The sequence below is a fragment of the Molothrus aeneus genome, chromosome 22 (assembly GCF_037042795.1).
Source record: "Molothrus aeneus isolate 106 chromosome 22, BPBGC_Maene_1.0, whole genome shotgun sequence".
Classification (NCBI taxonomy): domain Eukaryota; kingdom Metazoa; phylum Chordata; class Aves; order Passeriformes; family Icteridae; genus Molothrus; species Molothrus aeneus.
This window is the reverse complement of record NC_089667.1, coordinates 4265540-4287077: the sequence shown is the minus strand read 5'-3', so window position 1 is coordinate 4287077 and position 21538 is coordinate 4265540. Positions and strand designations below refer to the sequence as shown.

At 48.6% G+C, this 21538-nt stretch overlaps 1 protein-coding gene across 6 annotated transcripts in view; it reads left to right on the top strand.

Annotated features, from left to right (window-relative positions):
• GRAMD1B (GRAM domain containing 1B) overlaps positions 1-21538 on the top strand; it is a 168066-nt gene that overhangs the window by 113852 nt on the left and 32676 nt on the right. For all 6 annotated transcript variants that reach the window (XM_066564571.1, XM_066564570.1, XM_066564569.1 and 3 more), the window contains 2 exons: positions 8581-8791; positions 17198-17218. In XM_066564571.1, coding sequence (XP_066420668.1) covers positions 8678-8791; positions 17198-17218 — 135 coding nt within the window. In that variant the 5' untranslated portion in view covers positions 8581-8677. The remainder of the gene's footprint in view (positions 1-8580; positions 8792-17197; positions 17219-21538) is intronic.

Below are 21538 nucleotides of genomic sequence, written 5' to 3'. Positions count from 1 at the left end.
CAGCCTTTTCGATTGTTCCGAACAATGGGCAAATCTGATTGTTTGGGTTCGTTTTTTTTTTTTCTTTCCTCTTTTTTTTTTTTTTTCCCCAGCTTTCATTCCCCTCACCCCTCCTCATTTCCCCTTCACGCCCTGCTGTGTCCCCCATCCCCCATTCCCATAGGGACACTTATTCCTGCCGTAACATCTGGGTCCGGGGAAAGAGGGAGGCAGGAGGGGGTCGGGGTTGGATGCGTCACGGAGCCGCTGCAGGAATATGGTTGGATTTGTTTGCCCATGTGCTCTCCTGCCTCTACAAGGGCTCGTGGTTCCGCTCTGCCTTCCTCTCCCGGTGTTTGTGTGTTTGCACTGATGGGGAGAGGCAGGATTTGGTTTGTGCCGCTTTTTCAGGCTCTGCTCCAGAGTCCCTTCAGGTGGCGTTTTGTTTTTTTAATTTTTTTTTGGCAAGGGAGAACAGTAGGAAGTGAGGATTCATTGCACTGTGTGTGTTCATAGAAAGGGAGAATCTGCCGAAAGCCCTAAAAAATAGCTTTTTCTTAGACTACTGGTGGCTGGCATTGTCCTGTGCATCATGGAAACGCTGCTTCAGAAAAGAGAATCTATTCCTGTTCCCTTGCTCCATTAAATCACATGCATCTGCAGGAGAGGCTGGTAGATTTAGGATGCAGCTTGTGATTTTGACTCAGTAGGATGGAAACTTCAAATCTTCGGGTTGTATTTACCTTTACAGCAGTGCAATAACTCAGAACCCCCAACTTTGTCTTGGAGAAGCCCCCATGTGATAAACTGGGTGAAACCCCCATGTGATAAACAGCTAGATGGAGCCCCGATCTGATAAACAGGTGGATGGAACCCCCATCTGATAAAGAGCTGGGTGAAAACCCCATCTGATAAAGAGGTGGGTGAAACCTCCATGTGATAAGGAGCTGCATGGAACCCCCATGTGATAAGAAGCTGGATGGAGCCCCCAGCTAATAAACACCTGGATGAAGCAGGAGAGAATCTGTTACAGGGAGGGGACAGGGTTGAGCCGGGTTCTCAGGACAAAGGGCACTTTGTGGCTCTTGCACTGGGGGGCTCTGGCCCTCTCTGGTTGTACCTCGGGGCTGCTGCAGGGCGGAGCAGAGCAGGGGGAATAATGCACAGGGGGGAATCAATCAGAAGTTGTTGTTTTGTTATTTTCAGAAAGGTAACGGGAGGAAACATCAAGGGCTGAACAAAGGGAAACGGCTTTGATCCCAGCTTTGAAGATCACAACATCTCCCATTAACTTGTGAGGGCTGTGCTGACGAGCTGTGGGAGTGAGTGGGACGATGCAGAGCTGCAGCTTTGTCTGCTGCTCCTGCTGCACAATGTCCCTGCCCGCCCCCGCTGCCTGCGGGCTGCTCCCAGCCTTCCTGGAGCCTTCCTCAGGCTCACTCCCACCGGGCTCCGTGAGCCCTGGACGAGGCTGGGGTGTGCTCAGGGGGACAGTGCTGGGCTGGGGATAAAGCCCAGGAAGCCTTGCTGGAGTTACAGCAGGGGAAAAGGTGCCTGAGCTCTTCTGGAGGGAATCTGGGAGTTGTATCACACCTACATCCCCACCCCAAAGTGGGCCTGGGTGTTCAGCACCAGCTCTGTTGCCTTGGAATAAAACACAGATGACAGCAGCATTGCATCCCCAAAGGACTGAAAGATTCTGATGTTAGCTTGGAAACGACAAGGATTAAAATAACCAGCTTGGATTTGTTTTTATTTTTATCCTTTGAGCTGTCAGGTTTTCAAAACTTCCCTCACATCAAAGATGGTTGAACAGGGTCTGTTGTTGTTTTGTTTATTTCTTAGACAAGGCTTGGGAGCTCTGTTCTGTCCCAAGTTCCGGCCTTGAAGATGTTGATGGAAGCCTCAGACATTGCAGTTCTTGCTGTTAATTACAGGAGCTGCTGACTTTGTGGTGGGAAGGGGAGGAAAACAAAGCCTGGATCTGTTCCTCCCTGGGAAGTGAGTGGGTGACCTGCAGGTGACAGTGCTGGGGCTGTGTCTGTCACCTTCAGAGGGATGTGAAATTCTTACTTTGTGCTGTTTCCCCTTCACTGCCTCCCAGATTTCTTTGTGTTATCCATCATGCTTTGTTTTATGTGGCTTGCCTTCCTTTGGAGCAAGTGGAATTACAATAATTTGTGACTGAGGGAGGGTTTAGGGTGTGATTTATAACCCTGCCCGTTAATGACCCTTTCCAAGCTGTGACTGGTGCGTTATTGGATTTATTATGCAGATCTCTCTTGTTGCATTTCAGAAACATTTTCCAACTTCTCCTCGGGATTTTTGCAGCCACCCCAAGCAGGAAGGGAGAGGTTTCTTCCAAGCTGGCTGAGGGGTGGTTTCTGTGAGAGATGAGGCCGTTTGTCCATGGGTCTGTCTGTCTCCAGTGGTAACCAGGATCGGGTGATCCACAGGGACAATGCCATGGTTAATAATGCATCTGCCCATCCTCGCACTGCTGGCTCTGGGCAGAAGGCAAATTCCTTCCTAATGCTTGCAGTGATTTGCTAATCCTCTGAGGCATAATAATTGCATTAATTTTATTTCATGAATATGTAAACATGTGATTGGATGTCACAGGAGGACAGCATTCTGTGAAATGGCAAAATAGACAGAATAAATCTTAAACAAAGCTGGACTTTCCTGCTAAAAAAACATGCAGAAGGCAGACTATTTTTATATTTTTTTCAAAGCACTTGTCATGAAACACTCCTTGGTTTCTGCACAGCCCTGCAGGTGTCATTGCTTTTTTGACTTATTGCTTTCTCTTTTGTCTCTCTTGCTGGGAGATGTAATAGAAATATAACATTTTGTTATTGCCTGTAGAGCAATGGTGGGCCCAGGGAATTGCTCCAGGATCTGTGCAGGTTTTCATTCTTGGATTATCAATTTGAAGGGAGTGTAGGTTGGTGATCAAAAGTTGTTACCATCTGCTTGCTGTTTGGGAGACTGCATAATGAGCTGCTGAATCTCCTCGTTTTCCACTGATGTCAGACTGGATGGCAGAAAAGTATCTTTGTAGGCGTCTAATTAACCCCCCTAATAGCTGCTTCTGAGGAGAATTAACTCTTTTCAGTGCCACAGCCAGGCCTAAGGTGCCTTCTTGACCTTTCTGCTCTTTTCCAGACTACCAGCACAGTTCTGTGCCGCCCTCCAGGATCTCCTCAGGGAAGTGTAGGCACAGGCTTGGCTTTGCACAGCCCATGGATTTCAGACAGAGAGAGTTCATTATGTGCTTCAATCTGTGCATTTCTGCTGGGTTGGGGACGTATTGCTCAGCACTTCCAGAGCTCAGCTCAAATTGCAGCACAAACCCCAATTCTGGGCCTGGGAGAGCTCATTACCAGGCCGGTGCTGCAGGGAGGAGTGAGTAATTGCAGGATGACTCTTGGAAAGCAAATTCTTTTGAGAGCTGAGGGAAGACTTGGAGGCCTTTAAGCTTTCCAGATCAGGACTTGCTTGAGGGAATCCAAGGGGTTGAGAAATGCCCTGCAGGGAATGGTGTGGGTGGTGTTTTTCTGCCCCTGAGAAGCTGCTGGTGGCCACAGCTGGGTACCTGAGGCTGCTGCTTGTTCAGCTGAGCTGCTCCAGTTGCAAAATTCCTTGGTCCTTTTCCTACTTGTGGCTGAATTCTAACTCACATCCTGCAAGGGGCAGAGCCAAAGGGATTTGCTGTGTTGAGCAGTGTCACAGGTGCTGTGACAATGCCCTGTGGAGATGGCTGCTGGCTCTGGGGGCACATTTGGGAAGGAATTGCTTGTGTCAGTCCCAGGGATGGCTGTGATTTCAGAGCTGGACAGACTTTGGTGTCACTCCAGGATGCTTGGGTGTCATTCATGCAGAATTCATTTGCCAGACTGCAGCAAAGGCAGGTTTCTCATGGAGTTCTCCATGAAAACATTATAAAGAATTCCTTTGTGGTTTTAAGAACACTAGGCTTAACTTGTGGAATGCCTTTCCCAAAGTGACAGCTTGGTGAAGCTCTGTTCATCACCTGGTTCAGACCTTTACAGGGAATATTCTGTTGGAGGAGAAATTTGGCCTTTCTGTGTCCTGCCTGGTGTCTCAGGGGCTGCTCCATGCATTGCCAAATGTCCTTTTTCATCAGCTGAAGGAAAGCTTGTAGAATCCCAGAATGGTTTGGGTTGGAAAGGCCCTTAAACATCATCTATCCCATGGGCAGGGACACCTTCCACTATCCCAGGCTGTTCCAAGCCCCATCCTTGGAATTCCAGGGATGGAGCAGCCCCAGCTTCTCTGGGCACCTCTGCCAGGGCCTCTGCACCCTCACAGGGAACAATTTCTTCCATTTATCCAACCTAAATTTCCCCTCTTTCAGTCTGAATCTGTTACTCCTTGTCCTATCACTACAATTTCTGCTCTCCAGCTCCAAGATACTGGCGGGCTGCAGATTCTTTCCTACACTGCTGCAGATATTGATGCTTTTCCTCCACATTTGAGCAGAGTCTTGCCCCTTCCATCCACCCCACGCTTGCTGATGGTATTTAGATGGGGTTTTTGCTTTAGGGGACAGCAAGGACATAAAGCAAGGAGACAAACCCAGCCTTCTGTGCTTTCAAATGCTGTGTGCAGAGGTTTTCACCTCAGAGCAAAGGGGCTGCTGCTTAGGTGGGCTTGTTTGTGTTCTGTCCCTCACTTAATCTGTCTCACCCACTGAAGGCTACTCTGCAGGGGGACGTGAGGCCCTGAATGCACTCTGGGCAATTAGGTCTCTAAAGCGTTATTTATTACAATTATTTTTATTTCAAAGTGGGTCAGGGCCGTTTTGGCATTTCAGGCGTGGATTCCTGGTTCAATTGCAGGCCTCGGTCGCCATGGCAACTGCAGAAAGCGTTCGTCATGGCTGGGCTTGGGCTGGATTCAAGCTCCAGGGAAGGAGCAGGAGCAGGGAGAGCCCTGAGGGGCTCGGGGCAGGGGCAGCCCTGTGCTCTCCGTGCCCATCCTCGCTGGCATCGGCCAGCAGGCTCCTCATTTCCTCTGTCTGTGCAGTCCCCCATGTGAGAAATATTCGGCTTTTTATCAGAATATCCTGAATTATCAGGAAATTCAGCCCTCCTGGGTTTGATATTTGTGCAGGGAGAGCCAAAGAAGGAGCCCTTTTATATTATTTTTCCCCGCCTATTTCTGCAGAGGTGAGAATCCACGTGCCCCTAACATGAGAGATGTGGATGGATTTAATTCTTCAAACTAAATACAAGCTTGAAACGAGTCCTTAATGTGAGAAATATTCAGGTTTTCCCAGTTATCAGAAAATAGGAAGGGAATTCAGCCCTCCTGGGTTTGATATTTGTGCCACTGACTGCAGGGAGAGCCAAAGAAGGAGCCCTTGGTGTTATTTTTTGTCCCTATTTCTGCAGAGGTGAGAATCCACACACACCTAACACGATATTTGGGGATGGATTTAATTTTTTAAACTAAAAAACAAGCTTGAAATGAGTCCTTCATGTCAGAAATATTCAGGTTTTCCCAGTTATCAGAAAATAGGAAGGGAATTCAGCCCTCCTGGGTTTGATATTTGTGCCACTGACTGCAGGGAGAGCCAAAGAAGGAGCCCTTGGTGTTATTTTTTGCCCCTATTTCTGCAGAGGTGAGAATCCACACACACCTAACACGATATTTGGGGATGGTTTTAATTTTTTTCAACTAAAAAGTGAGATTGGAAGAAAAAATCTGCCCAAGGTTGTGCTTGGCAGAGCTGGCACCAAAAATTGTGGCTATGGCAGTGTGTGAGCTGGGCAAAAATAAAATTTCCAGCTCTGAGCAATGATCTGAATGCATCTGAATGATCTAAAACATCTGAGCTGGTGCTGCTCCTGTGCAGCTGCAGTGCTGGGCTGTGACTAAAAACCCACCTTGAGGAGCTCTGTAAGACCTTAAAAAGACTAAAATAGCACCAAACTTTCCAGCATTTTTCATCCTGAGTTTCACCTGCACGCTGTGGCAGCTGTACCCTGGGTTTGAGCTGCTCATTCTGAGCTTTCATTGAGCAGCAGCAAAATCTCCCAAGTGCAAACTGAAAGCAAACAGAGGCTGGGCTGAGTTTGGCTTTTTTTGGTCTTTACAGAGCTGCTCTAAACTCAAGCTCAAAGTGAAACTGAACTCGCACGAAGTGAAAGTGAGACAGGGGTTGTGTGTGGTAAACTCAGGTTTTGTAGAGCTGTAGAGGAACAATTAGTCCATGTGTTCACACAGGTTTAGCCAGCAATGTGCTGGTCAGGGACAGTGGCTTCAAATTCTTGCCTTGTGTTTTTGGGGACCTCTCACACAACCAGTGTTGCCTCAATAACGAGCAGGACCAACACAGCCTCAGAATTCAGAGGTTTTAACTAGAAGTCTGCTTTTTCTGCAGTCTGTAAAAATGGCAATTCAGAACCAATTCCATCAGTTCAGAACCAATTCCATCTCTGGGATCACTGCTGATGAACTTGGAGTCACCAATCTAGCTCTGCTGGGCTGCTAAAATTGAGTTTAACAGGAGCACAGACCAGGTGAAACACCCATTTTGACTAGATCAGCTGAAAGTCTGTGAAGGAACCTGATGCTTTTTAATACTTCAATAAACTAAGAAATCCCTGATAATTTTACTTCATGTTGTACCTGATCTGTGGCAGGCAGAGCTGCTGGGAGAATGGTTCAGATAATTTTTTATCTTTTGCTTCAATTATTATTTGGGGGATTAAATCTTGAATATTGCTACAGTTGTTGCTGTACTGGTGTCGCATTCAATATTCTTGTGCCTTGTCCAGGGAAAGGGAGGGCACAGGACAAGAAGATGTGACAATATTTCCCTTGGGGATGTTCCATTGCTCCTCGTGAAGAGCTCCAAGCCAAGGGGGATTGCTCTGCGCTGGAGCTGCCGTGGGGTTTGGCTGATATTTGAACAGGTTTTTATTGCTCTATATTTCTCATTCTACTGAGTAGAAATAGGTAACAGAGCAGAGTTTAACTTAAATCCACCTTCCTGCCTGCAGAACGTTTTGCACACCCATTTTCATTTCAAGCCTGAAATGAAATCCCACACTTTGAAGGGGTGAAAACATCTTCTCAGGGGCTCCTGGGAAGCTCCACGCTGCTGTTCCTGCCCCGTGCCAGCTCCTAGGAAATCTGATTCTGGCCCTGTTTGCATAAGCAGCTTGGCTGTGTGCTTCCTGCAGGCTGCTCGGGGAAAATTTCATCACTTGTGCATTGACACAAGCAGTGAGCAAATAAAGGAGAATTTACAAGACCAGTTCATCCAAAACCAAGCCAAGCCAAACCTGGGGAGTGTGTTACACTGGCTGCTCATATCTAACTAATGCTTGTAAAATGGTTTTGGCATCTTCAGAGGTAAGGAGAGATGGGTATGGTTTTTATCTGGGAATTAATGAAACCTCAGGCATGTGTTCAGCTCCTCTAGGTTTTCAGGGAGGAAATGATCCTTTTGGAGTACATTGCTGTGCGTTATTGTGATTGCTGTGTGCAATTTGGCTTTAATCATAGCCCTTAAGAGTCTGACTGTAACAACTTCTTTAATTCAGTCCCTTGCAGCTGTAATTCCTCCATCCTTTCCCTGCTGCCTGTGCTGTCAGATGTTTGGTGCTGCTCATGGGAAAACAGGCTGCTGAAGAAGTTAGCACAGATGCAGTCCTTGCACCAGGCTCCTCTGTGACCTGCTGACTGGGGCAGCACAGCTGGGAAAGCCTCGAGGATGTCTGGGCTGGTCAGAAATAGATTTGACTCCTGAAGGAAATGAGTGATGGAGGGAAAAACGGGGGTAGCGTGTGGGATTTTGAAGAGTCTGGCAGGAAGGAGAGGCATCAAAAGAGAAGGAGCAGTGAGGAAATCTGAGTTTTCCTGTTCTGTGTTTGTGCATTACTGGCTTGCTGATCTAGGTGCTGGGGCATTTGCTGAGGAAAAAGAATGAGAAGTTCCATTCCCCTCATAATTTCTGTAAAACTCTGAAAAGCCTTGCTTTTCCCATTGTGAAAAAGGAACTTAATTTTTAATTTTTTTTTTAATCACAAAGGCTTTTGGGTCACAGCAAACCGTTTTCATGCCCAGCTCTAACTGGTGTGGGAAAGGATGGCTCTGTACAGGAAATGCTGCATTGAATGTCATCACAGAGCCCAGGGCTTTCTGATGCTCTTTGATGGGGTGTTTTGTGAAAGGTGTGACCCCATTTTCGTGCATCCTGTTGAGAAGAGCTGCACTAACAAAGGAGGGGCAGAGCGAGGCTGTATTGAGCACACGCTGACACCTCTCTCATTCCTCAGTGCACACTTGACTTTGCTAAGCTCAGACCATTTGAAACTCCAGGAGCCAGCGAGTTCCTGCTGGTGGGCACTGCCCTGTGGTCTGAGGGCTGGGAGGGTGGCTGGAGAAAGGCACTGCCAGCAGTTCCTCTGGTAGAGGAGAAGTGCCTGAACCCATGGGGGGCATGGGCTGTGCTGCTCTCAGACTGCTCAGGAAGCAGCTCTGTGCTGTGGCTGCCGCCCAGCTCGGGCTGTGTCAGCTCGGAGATGCTCTAACCCTGCCCTGTGCCCTCCCTGTGCCCCACAGTACCGCCAGTAACTCCAACCGCAGCACGCCCGCCTGCTCCCCGATCCTGCGCAAACGCTCGCGCTCGCCCACGCCGCAGGACGCCCAGGGGGACGCCATGGTGGAGAAGGGCTCCGACCACTCCTCGGACAAGTCGCCGTCCACGCCGGAGCAGGGCGTCCAGAGGAGCTGCTCCTCCCAGTCAGGCCGCAGCGGGGCCAAGAACTCCAAGGTGAGGCTGAGCGCGGGGCCGTGGGGCCGCGGGTGTCGGGCTGTGCCACGCTGCCTTTGTCCTCTGCCGCCGCCTTCTTCTCTGGCTGGTTCCCTCCCTCTTCCCACGTGGGGTTTCTGGAGGTTCTCCTAACTCAGAGTCCTTCACCTGGGTCAGGCTCAGCACAGCTCTGAGGCTACAGCTTTCTCTGAGTCCTGTTTTCTCTAGATCCTTTTTCTTGAGGAAAGGTCCTTTCTCTAGGTCCTGTTTCCTCTACGTCCTGTTTCCTCTAGGTCCTCTCTCTAGGTCCTGTTTCCTCTAGGTCCTTTCTCTCAAGGAAAGGTCCTTTCTCTAGGTCCTTTGTCTTGAGGAAAGGTCCTTTCTCTAGGTCCTGTTTTCTCTAGGTCCTTTCTCTAAGTCCTTTGTCTTGAGGAAAGGTCCTTTCTCTAGGTCCTGTTTTCTCTAGGTCCTGTTTTCTCTAGGTCCTGTTTTCTCTAGGTCCTTTCTCTAGGTCCTTTCTCTCAAGGAAAGGTCCTTTCTCTAGGTCCTTTGTCTTGAGGAAAGGTCCTTTCTCTAGGTCCTGTTTTCTCTAGGTCCTGTTTTCTCTAGGTCCTTTCTCTAGGTCCTTTCTCTCAAGGAAAGGTCCTTTCTCTAGGTCCTTTGTCTTGAGGAAAGGTCCTTTCTCTAGGTCCTTTCTCTCTAGGTCCTGTTTTCTCTAGGTCCTTTCTCTCGAGGTCTTGTTCCTTGGGAGGCTCTGTGGGAAACCTCCTCCACCAGGGGTTTTCAGCACACCTTGTAACTCAGCTGTTGCAATTGCTTTTTATCACCTGGATCATGAAATTGATAAGGTTTCCCCTGTGAAGGGCCTGTGCATTTCCCCAGTCCTGTCCAAGCCCTCTGAGATAGTTCAAACTGCACAGAATCACTTTTCCCACCCCCTGCCCATTCCTCCCTTGGCTGCAGTGTTATGGCTGGCTTGCCCAGGGTCGCTGATATTTTCCCCAGGAAGGTTTTGTGTCTTTGGACAGTATTAGAAACAGCCTTGTCTTTGCTGTGCAGGGGTAAAGGATTTCAGGTTTGGCTCTAGGGTTTTTTTGTGAGGAGTGGGACCTGGTAAAACACACACGAGAGCCTGGGGTGCCAAATAAAGCTTTGATTATAACCCTGAGATCAGTGATGTGTCAGCTGTCAGGAGCACCTGTGTTTGCCCAGATTTTTGAAGGGAGATGTTTCAGCCTGAATAATTTCCCAGGCACAACTCTGATGGCTTGTACAAAATGAATTGTTAGATCTTTGCCTGATTTATTGCTGGGTTGTGTCACAGACAAGAAATCCTCATCCCCTCCCCTTCGTGGCCACTCAGCAGAGGGACCAGGACTCAGTGGCCCACATTCTGATCTCTCACCACTCTGGGGGGAGTCTGTGAGTTCAAAAGAGGGGGGAAAAGGGTTTTCAAGCTGAATCATTGGCGTTCTGAGGTTGCCCTTGAGGTCAGCCTGGCTTCCTGTGCACACAGTGACCTACAAACCCCGTCCCAGTGCTGGTGACACCCTCAGCACGGGGTTGCCAGCGCTGTGTTCCCAAAGGAAGCCATGGGTGGGAGGATGCAGGGCAGGCTGAGCTCAGAGCCACACTGGGGGTGATCACAGGGAAAGGGGCTCCTTGGGAAGGGGAACTGTTCCTGTAGGACATGAAAAACCACAAGTGCACACCGCTGTTTTCAAGGTGAAGGAAAAAATAAGTTTATTTTCTAACTCTAACATTTACAGTTTTCTAAGAGTGACAGTAGATTGGAGGGTGACAGTGCCACCTCTCCAATGACACTGGACAAACCAACAGCCTATCAACTTTCTCTTCTTCTATAAAAGAATGCAAAACAATGAGTTATTTACAGAAAGTGTGTGAGAAAGTTCACTACAAGAATGTCAACATCAAAAAGCTTAGAAAATCTTAAAAAACCAAAGTGACAGGGAACCACAGAGAGGAGTTGTGTCACCCTGGCCCTCAAAATTAAAATCATGGGAGTGAGAACTTTACCAACGCAGTGACTGCTAAAGCTGAGCTTTAATTCCTGGTGCTTTCCACGAGCAGGAGGGGGTACAGTGCTCTCTGTTGGGTGTGTGGGTTTTCCTTCTCTTGATCTGCAAGGTAATTTTTTCTTCTTCCCCTAATTTCTCTCTTTTCATTCCTGCATGCTTTCTCTCCGATTAAGTCACACAAGCGCCTCTCCAAAGTAAGCCTTCTTTTTTCTCTCCTGTCCCCCACTGTGGAGCTGTCTCATCACTCAGGAACCCTCCCTGTGGTGCTGAGTGCTGACCCCAGTCAGGCATTCTCCTGCTGTGGCTGGGAGAATGTCAGCCAAGCTCAGCCCCGTGCCTGTAGCTGGAAGCTGGGTTCACTGGCATCACTGGCATCTCTGTGTTTGCTCACACAGACTGAGAACTGGCCTGGGCATCAACCCCTGCAGCTGCTCCCAAACCATTTCAGCCTTTCCGTTCTGCTTTCTCCTCTCCCTTGAAGTGAGCTGCTGTCTTTGCCAGGGAGAAATCCTCTGGAGTTGAACAGAGCCACGATCCCTTCTCTTTCCTTCTTCCCCCATGGTTTCACAAACAAGAGTTGTTCTCCATGACTTTTTCCCTGCTTTTCATGATAAATTGCATTTTTGTGGCCAGTGATCTCAGCTTACTGCCCTTGCAAGCTCTGCTGTGTGATGTAAATATTAAAGATCAGTGATTTCAAGTGAACCCAGCTTGAACCTGGTAGAGCAGACCTGTCCCAAATGAATTGTGAGAATTCATGGGCTCGCTCTGAGAGGTGAGAAGTGGAAGATTCCCTCTGTGGGTGCTTGAATTGGAGACAAGGTCATTTGGGATTTGATCTCACACCTCTGTGCTGCCCTCAGAAGAGTGGAAAAATCAGAAACACAGGTGGGGTGTTGTTGGAGAAAGTACCAGGCTGTTGGCATTTCCACTTTACGGCAGCAGAATGGCTTCACAAAATCCACAGAGTCCTTGTCTTGGCCTTTTCCCAGTGGATGCCTCAGGTTTCCTTCTAGGCACGTTCTCAGAGAGCAGTGCTGGCTCACTGTCACCCCTTGGTCATGGTCCTTGTCACCAGCCTGACCTTGCACGATTTGCTGGTGTCTGCCGGGAGCTCCTTGGTGTGTTTTATTTTAGACAGATTGTTTTGTGCTCGGTGTCTGTAGCTAGGATAGCTGCAGGGGAGCACTGTGGGACTCAAGGTGAGCTGTGAAAGGTGTGGAGCAGCAGAGCCCTGGCAGGGTTGCTGGTGAGTGTGGGCGGGACAGGCTGTGCTGAGCTGCAGGTGCAGAGAGTTTGAGGGCAGGGGGTGGTGGGAAGAAGCCTGGAACAGAGGGATGTTTATAAAACGTGTGTGCAGTGCTGCTGGGAGGTGCCTGCAGCCAGCCCCTGCTTCTCTGAGAGGGAAAAACCCAACCAGTGTGAGGCAGCTGGGGAAGCTGGAGAGATGTGGAGGCCAGATGAGCTCAGAGGGGAAGGGGATCCCAGGCAGGACCGCCAGCAGCCCACCAGAGCCTCCTGCCCTGCTCACACAGAATATTCTGAGTTGGAACCACGAGCATCATCCAGTGTGCGGCCTGGAGCTCTGTTCTGTGCTTCCTCTGGCACAAATGAGGAATTTTCAGGCATTAAACCCCTGCTTTATGGGTCTTTTCTTTAACCCAGACAATTCTGTTGTCTGCTCACACAGGGAGAGGTTAGGAACAAAAAAACCTGGAGGGCAAAGATCCTAAACTCTCCTTTCTCAGCCTCTTCTCCTCTCCCCACCCATCTCCTGCAGGAAGAATGGTTTGCTTTCCCAACCTTGCTGCCCAGTGAGGTGGAGCAGCTTGAGCCCATGAGTTTGCTGCTGTGCTGGTACAATTGCTGCTTGAGCTCCCTGCCCTCTTTTGTCTGTGCTGTTCTGTCGTGCTGCAGCGCTGCCGTCAGAGGGAGTGCTCCAGCAGGAGATTCAAACACTGGAATTGTCACAGGGAGTTATAAACACTGGAATTGTCACAGGGAGTTATAAACACTGGAATTGTCAGAGGAGATGCTCCAGCAGGAGATTCAAACACTGGAATTGTCACAGGGAGTTATAAACACTGGAATTGTCACAAGGAGTGCTCCAGCAGGAGATTCAAACACTGGAATTGTCACAGGGAGTTATAAACACTGGAATTGTCACAGGGAGTGCTCCAGCAGGAGATTCAAACACTGGAATTGTCACAGGGAGTTATAAACACTGGAATTGTCACAGGGAGTTATAAACACTGGAATAGTCAGAGGAGATGCTCCATCGGGGGTTTTAAACACTGGAATTGTCATAGGGAGTGCTCCACCAGGAGTTATAAACACTGGAATAGTGAGAGGCAGTGCTCCATCAGGGGTTTTAAACACTGGAATTGTCACAGGGAGTGCTCCAGCAGGAGTTTTGAGCACTGGAATTGGCAGAGGAGGTGCTCCAGCAGGAGTTCTAGACACTGGAATAGTCACAGGGAGTGCTCCAGCAGGAGTTTTAAACACTGGAACCGGCAGAGGGAGTGCTCCAGCAGGGCTTTTAAACACTGGAGTGCTCCATCAGGGGTTTTAAACACTGGAATTGTCACAGGGAGTGCTCTGCCAGGAGTTTCTGAGCACTGGAACTGCTAGGGGGAGTGCTCCACCAAGAGTTTTAAACACTGGAGTGCTCCACGAGGAGTTCTAAGCACTGGAATTGTCAGAGGCAGTGCTCCACCAGGAGTTCTGAGCACTGGGATTGTCAGAGGAGTTTTTAAGCACTGGAATTGTCAGAGGCAGTGCTCCACCAGGAGTTCTGAGCACTGGGATTGTCAGAGGAGTTTTTAAGCACTGGAATTGTCAGAGGCAGTGCTCCAGCAGGAGTTCTGAGCACTGGGATTGTCAGAGGAGTTCTAAGCACTGGAATTGTCAGAGGGAGTGCTCCACCAGGGGTTTTTAAGCACTGCAGTTCTCCACCAGTTTTAAACACTGGAATTGGCAGAGGCAGTGCTCCACTAGGAGTTTTAAGCACTGGAATTGTCACAGGGAGTTCTCCAGCAGGAGTTTTGAGCACTGCAGTGCTCCACCAGGAGCTTTAAACACTGGAATTGTCAGAGGCAGTGCTCCAGCAGGAGTTTTTTAAGCACTGGGATTGTCAGAGGAGTTTTTAAGCACTGGGATTGTCAGAGGCAGTGCTCTGCAGGAGTTTTTAAGCACTGGGATTGTCAGAGGAGTTTTTAAGCACTGGGATTGTCAGAGGCAGTGCTCTGCAGGAGTTTTTAAGCACTGGGATTGTCAGAGGAGTTTTTAAGCACTGGGATTGTCAGAGGCAGTGCTCTGCAGGAGTTTTTAAGCACTGGGATTGTCAGAGGCAGTGCTCCAGCAGGGGTTTTTAAGCACTGGGATTGTCAGAGGAGTTTTTAAGCACTGGGATTGTCAGAGGCAGTGCTCTGCAGGAGATTTTAAGCACTGGGATTGTCAGAGGAGTTTTTAAGCACTGGGATTGTCAGAGGAGTTTTTAAGCACTGGGATTGTCAGAGGCAGTGCTCTGCAGGAGATTTGAAGCCCTGGAGTGCCCCACTGGAGTGCCAGTGGTGCTGAGAGGCAGAAGCTCTCTTTGGGGTTATCAGCTGAGGGTGGGTGTGTGCCCTGTGTGCCCTGCAGAGCTGTAACCTTCCCCAGCACTGCATGCAGGTGTCAGGTCACTGAATCGTGACTTCTTAGAGGCAACAATTAAAGGCTTAGGGAAAATATTCCATTTTTCACATTCCTCCCAAGCTCTTCCTGGTTACAGCCCCCTTGTAACCACGAGCTCTGCTCTGTGCTCCTGTAGCATCATCTCTGCAAACCTGTCCCATCTTCTCCCTCACTGTGTGCAACCTCCTCCTTCTGTTACTTATTTATTTTCTCTTTTCAGTTCTAATGCTTATGGTTTCTTTTTCCAGTATGACAGACTTAACCTGCTCAAAGTAAGAATATGTTTTTCCTTTTTCTTTCTTTTCTCCTTCCCCTCTCCATTTTACTGTCTGTTGATTTTCACAGCTTGCATCTCCCTCTCAGTGAGTTTAAAAAAAAAAAAAGATAAATTAGAAGAGAGGATTAAGGGCTGAGGTTGTTTGGATTTTGGACAAGTCTGTTGGACTTGGTGGAGGGAAAAGCTGAGGTTTGAGTGTTGGTGTAATTAAGGATGTTGGTAAAATTATGGACATCAGTATAATGGAGCATCAGTATAATCAGCATCAGTATAATCAGCATCCATAATCCATAATTATGGATCTCAATATAATTTTTTTGTGTGGAAGAGCTTAAAGAAGAACCTGCAGAGCTCCTTTATAGAGGACCCTTGATTCAGGGAAACTCAAATTTGAGGAGGGGAAAAAAAAAATAAATTAGTTCCTGCAATGAATGCAGCAGAGAGGACTGAAATCCTGTTGGGCTGTGCTGACACCACAGCATGGGCACCCTGATTTAGCAGGCAGAGTGACAGCAGTGCCTCTGCTGTGTGTGTGCCAATTATAGTTTGATTATGAGGGTTTTTTTTTTCCCCAGGAATTTCTGTGTTACGCCTTTTGCTCGTTAAGGCAGACAGATGGCAAAACAAATCTGCAGGAAAATCAACTCCATCTCAGGGCCTGTGCTCCTGAGGACAAGGTGCTGTGTGCATGGCTCAGATTAATTACCCTGCTGCTTTTTTTAGTCTAGACTGGGTTGCATAAGGCTTTTTTTCCACGTCCTACTTGCAGAGAGGGATGACTTCAACCCAGTCCTTTATGAATGGATCAGGTATGGCCAAGTATGGAGAAGAGTGGGAAGCAGGAGGAAATTCCTCTGCTTGGAATGGGATGTGAGCCATGCTCTGTGTTCAGTCCCTCAGCTCATCTCCTTTCCCCAGGATTTGGGGGGAAAAGGGGGTGTTCCTCTTTTTAATGTCAGAATTTTGTATTTTAGCCTGTGTGCTGTGTTACTGTGGGGCTTTTCATGGATCCTTCAGAATTGGGATCCAGTGAGGTTTTGTGGCTGGAGTGGCACACAGGGAGCAGGAAGGTCCGGGATGGGAACAGAGCTGCCCCTGTCCCTTCACAGAAATCTCTCCCACTCTGCCCTCATCAACGCTTTCCTCCTTCCCTGTGGCAGAACACCCTGTGTGTCCTTGGTGGGCAGGCAGTGCCTGTGTCCCTGTGAGTGTTCCAGGGAATTAATTCCCAGGGAGATTCCTGCAGCCTCTGTGGCCAGGCACAGCACAGAATGTTTCCCTTCCTATTGCAAACTGCCTGCGAAGCCTGGAAAATTCTCCAAGGTCAGCAGCAAGATGGCTTCAGAGGAGGGAAGGCAGTGAAATATTGCTTGTGTCCTTGTGTGTTACCCACTGAAGGGTTTGGGAGAGGGGACAGCACAGCTGGAGCTACCCACCCTCATGGGGAAGGCTCTGGTGCCCCCAGGCTTCACTGGCACGAGGGAAATGCCCCCAAAAAAGGGGGATTCCTGTGTCCTGAAGGAGCTCAGCGTCCTGCCCTTGGAAAGCCAGCCTGGCTGCGGTGGGAAGCTCATTCCTTCCTCTCCCTGTGCAGATAAATCTCATCTCCAGCTGAAAATTGCCAAGCGTGACTTTCCAAGCTGAGCCAGCTCTTTTGTGTGCTCCAATGTGACGTGTGGCCTGTCCTCTCCAACCATCTGAAATGCCATGATAAGGATGGGGGGAAAAAAAAATCACACGTGCAGATGATGCAAAACACCGTGCGCTGAAATGCTGAAAAAAAAAAAATCCCAGCTTTTTTTTTTTCCTTGCCCAGCTTCTCTAGCGATTTTGTACAGCACTTTTCCTGGCTCTGTGTGTGTGTGTGTCTCCCTTTTAAAATTCAAAATACCCTTGGAACATTTGCCTTTTGTGGGCAAAGCTGTGTCCCTGCCCTTAGCAGTGCTTGGAGGGTTCAGTGTGAGTTTTACCGCCCGGCCAGTGGAAGAATGAAGCCCCTGAAGAGGTGGCTGGCAGTGATGATGATGATAATGATGTGCTGATGATGGTGATGATGTGCTGATGATAATGATGCTGTGATGATGCTGTGATGATGATGATGATGATGATGATGATGAGCTCCTCTGTTCCTGGCTGGCCCTGCTGGTTGCAGACAAGCTGACAGCATGTCTGTGTGTGTGTGCATGTGGACATGCACACCTTGGCCTGAACTGTTTCCTGTTCCAGACTCCTGCTGCTGGACTTGTCCCTTGCTCCTGTACCTGGGGATAACTGTGTCACACCACACTGTGAAACCCATTGAAATCTTCTGTTTAATCCCACTTTCACTTCACTAATGATCCAAACCAGACTGGACCTGCTTTCTCTGTCCCTCTTTCTTTTTGATCCTAAGATCTCTGTGCTAACTAATGCTTCTCTTTTATTTTGTCCTTACAGAAAAGCCAGAGTTGGTATAATGTAAGTACTCCCGTTTCTCTTGTCCCTGGGTGGCTCTGGGTGGGAGGGGGGAAGGTGCAAAGGGGCTTTGCAGTGGCACTGGGGCACCCCGACCGTTTCCAGAAGGAGGAGCTGGAAATGGCTCAGCACTGGCAAAGGAGGGCTGGCATCCTCAGGGAAGGGATGCCAGAGACAGAGAGCAGAAGCTTTGTCCTTTTGGCCACTCTGGTGATGCTCCCCACATCCTGCCCCTCTGGTGTCCCAGCGTGGGGTGTGGTGACAAACAGAGCTGCTGTCACAGACACATTCTATGAAAAATATTTTCCTCAGGATTTTTTTCTCCTGAGAAGCTGAGAGGCCTCAGGAACAAAATGTAACCAATGGTTATCTGCTGCTGTGGAATGCAACAGGTGCATCTGGGATTGGGCTCATGTGGATGTTTCTAATTAATGGCCAATCACAGCCCAGCTGGCTCGGACACAGAGTCTGAGCCACAAGTTTTGTTATCTTTCCTTCTTTTTCTATTCTTAGCCAGCCTTCTGAAGAAATCCTTTCTTCTTTTAGTATAGTTTTAATATAATATATATCATAAAATAATAAATCAAGCCTTCTGAAACACGAAGTCAGATCCTCATCTCTTCCCTCATCCTCAGACCCCTGTGAACACCCCCACAAGCTGCCACCCTGCAAACCCTGTGCATCTCTCAGGGTGGCCTGGGGGCCACAGAGGATTTGTTTTCCACCAATCCCAAAGAAACACCAACCACCCTTTGCTTCTGCCTTGGTGTTTTTTCCTTCTGCCAGCACGAGGGGCCCTGCTCTGGGCACAAAGTCGGTGTCACCTTTGCACGGAGGGGCCCCCAGCCTCTGAAGTAGCCATAGGCAAATGCAGCAGCCACAATTCCTGCCCTCCTGCAGCCTTGCACAGTGGGATGGGGGCCAGCAGAATGTGGCATTTGGGCTGAAACAGTGAGGTGGAGAGGCAGAGTTAGGATCCTGCTGGGTGTGAACAGCATCACAGGAAGAGACCCCCGAGGCAGAGAGGGACTGAGGCAGTGAATGAAAGAATAAGATTTTATTTTAAGAATAAAATACAAAGCAAGGTGGGCCAAACTGGTGGAGAAGTGGCAGATAAGGACTGTGAGCAGATGCCTCAGTCTGAGCTGGCTGCTGCCAACCCTGACTCTGTCACCAGCCTAGAGGTGACTTTGGCTCTTACTGCTTCTGCCTGTAGCTGCTGAGCTCCTTCCCTGCTGCATGATGCTTTGCTGTGCTCTGCTTCTGTGGGTCTCTTGTGTTTTCATGTCCTCTCTATCTTATCTTTCTGTTCTCTTGTTTTTCCTCCATATATTTTCAGCATGAGAGACAGTACATCCGGAGAGTAAGCACTGGCTGCATTTTTTTGTGGTTTTCCCCACCCCACCCCATTATTTTCCTTTGTAAACAAAACAAAACAAACCCATTTTCTAGTTAGCAGAGACATTCTGGCCAGATAAAAGCAGCAGTGTGAAAATATGGATGAGGCACAGGCTGCAGGAAGTCAGTCAGTCCTACTTGGCAGTGTTATTTCCATTAAAAATTTGCTAATGCATCTCCTTGATAGAGTTTCCCTTCTTTGGTAGCTCCTTCCAGGCAGGATTTTTCTGCTATTTGGACCATTCTGGTTCCTCCATTCCTCTCCCTGCTGAGAGCAGCTCTAGAAATGAACCAGTGCAATCTCTCTCTTATGGAACCTCACATTTCCTTTGCCCACTTTCCCCCACTCTCATTTTACACAAACCCCTCCACACTGCCCTGTGTGCCAGGCACTGTGCAAACCCAACCCAAAAAATAATCCCCAGAAGAGCACATGGGCCTTAAAGATCTGCAGGACATCACCAATTTTCTTCATTTTTTTGCTGCTTTTAACTGGTCTTTTTGTCTCTGGAACACTGCATTCCTCCTTGCCGGTTGGAACCCTCCCTTTCCCCTCTCCTGGATTCCTTTTTTTCTATTTTTTATTTTTGGGTTTTTTTTTTTTTTTTTCCTTAAATGCCACCAACTTCTCCTGCCTTGTGTGTTCTGTGGATCCCAGCAGTGCTTTTTTGGGATTTCCATCCCTGCCCCATGGAGAAGTGGGAGGAAAGGGGTGAAATGAGCTCGTGGGTTGGTCTGGCAGAGCTGCCCCTCTCTCTGGTTCTGCTTTCTCTGCTTGGCTTTGCAGAGGACAGATCCAAACTGGTGCAGGTGCTCTGTGAGAGTGAGAAGAGAAGCCCAGTTTGGGAATAAATGCACTCAGAATTGTGGGGTTTGCTTTGTGTTCTTGTCCTCGTGGTGGAAGAGCAGAAGGTCAGGGGAAAGGAAAAGTCCCTGAGGTTTGTCTCATGCCTTTAGTGAGTAATTGTGTACATGGAGACTTTGGTTTGGAAATATTGTGGTGGTTGGGGGGGAAAAATCTGTTGGTTCCTTGTGGTTTAACCATTGTAGTGTCTGCTTTGGGTTGTGTGTCTGCATGGTGAATTATTGTTAAAATAATTCATAAAAACAGACCTCAGGCCTTAAAGCTAATTTTCCTTTGTAGTTTTGTTTGCTGAAGCAGAGATGTGCCTTACCCTGTAGCCCTGAGGGGCTCTGAGAGGTGGAATTTGTGTTTCTCTTCCCTGAGGACACCAGGGAGGAGCTGCTCTGTCTGGGGGGGTGTCTGTAACTCCACACCTGGGAGAAGCCCCTTGTCACCCAGCAGATGCCATTAAAATGAGAGACAAACCGGAGATGTTTTGCTGCCAGGGATAAAAGCTCTGTCCTCTCCTTATTTTCTCTGAGTTTTGGGCAAAGGGCCCCATTTCTGTGTCTCTGAGCCTGGCAGATCTGCCATGGTTTTCCTGCCTCATTCTGCCTCACGTGGGCTGTGAACCCTTCCACTCCCTGTTCCTGAATTAGGGTTTGTGTCTCAATATCCTGCAGCATTTCTGCTGCTCCACAGCAAGGTTGGCTTCCTAAATTCAGCACCAGGCATCAGGAGAATCCAGAGGATGCTCTGGAAAAGAGAATGAATAAGATGAACTTGAAAAGTTAGAGAAAACTCAGCTGACAGCAGGGAAGAGGTGAGATTTAAACCCATGAGGTTTTCACTTTGGCATTTACATCCCAAGGTCTGCCTTGCTCTGAATTCCTTTATTTTTATCTCTCACATGCCTGAATGTTTTTCTTCTTCCTTTAACTGAGCGGTGAAAAGGCACCAATTGTCTCTTTTAGGTGTTCCTAAATATTAGAATATCAGGAATATTTGCTGTCCCAGCCAGTGTGGGCAGATGAAGAGAGCCCACACTGAACAGAGCCCACAGGTGAATAGAGCCCACACTTTCCCACCTGTGTTTGGGACAGCAAAGTCTGCCCTGAGGATTGCCTGAATGTTTTTCTTCTTCCTTTAACTGAGCAGTGAAAAGGCACCAATTGTCTCTTTTAGCTGTTCCTAAATATCAGAATATCAGGAATATTTGCTGTCCCAGCCAGTGTGGGCAGATGAACAGAGCCCAGCCCTTCCCACCTGAGTTTGGGAGAGCAAAGTCTGCGCTGAGGATTGCAGGGAGTGGGAGAGGAGCCCTGCTCCTGCAGCTCAGATTTGTGCACACAGGGCAGCCTCAGCCTGGCAGGAGCTCAGAGTCTCCAAAATAACCCCAAAATGCCCCTGGGGAGGCAGGTGAAGGGGAGAGGGCAGAGTTTTCCTGTGGGGGAATGCAGGGAAAGCCTGTGCAGGAGGAGCTGGGAGGATCTGTCCTGGATTGTGAGGCTCTAAAGGGCCTTTGGGGGAACTCTGAGCAGCTCTTGAGCTTCTGGAGAATACCCAGACATCACAAGACTGATAAGGAATCAGCCCTGGCTGGGCTCAGAGGGCTCTGTCTGCTCTTGGAGACCTCGTGGGTGCCGCAGTGGAGGGGAAACTCGGCTGTTGGAAAGAGTAAAACATTTCTTATAAAGGCAAAGGGGAATTCTGCCTCATCTTTGTGAGAACATCAGGAAAACCTTCCCAGGGGTGGCAGGTGAGCCTCCCTCAGCAGCAGCAATCACGGGAATGGAGTTTAATGCAGAAATCCAGGCCTGATGTGTGAGCAGGGTGTTGAAGAACCCTTTTCTCTGTAAATCAGCACAATCATCTTTGAACTCCCAGTAACCATTTCATAATGGTTAACTCCCAGTAACCTTTTCACCAGATTATTTCCGGACCAGTGTTAACTCCCTGCCTTTCAGGTGCTTTTCATCCTGTCAGATTTCCCCTCTTTTCTCAGTAAATCAACACAATCATCTTTTAACTCCCAGTGACCATTTCTTAATGGTTAACTCCCAGTAACCATTTCATCAGAT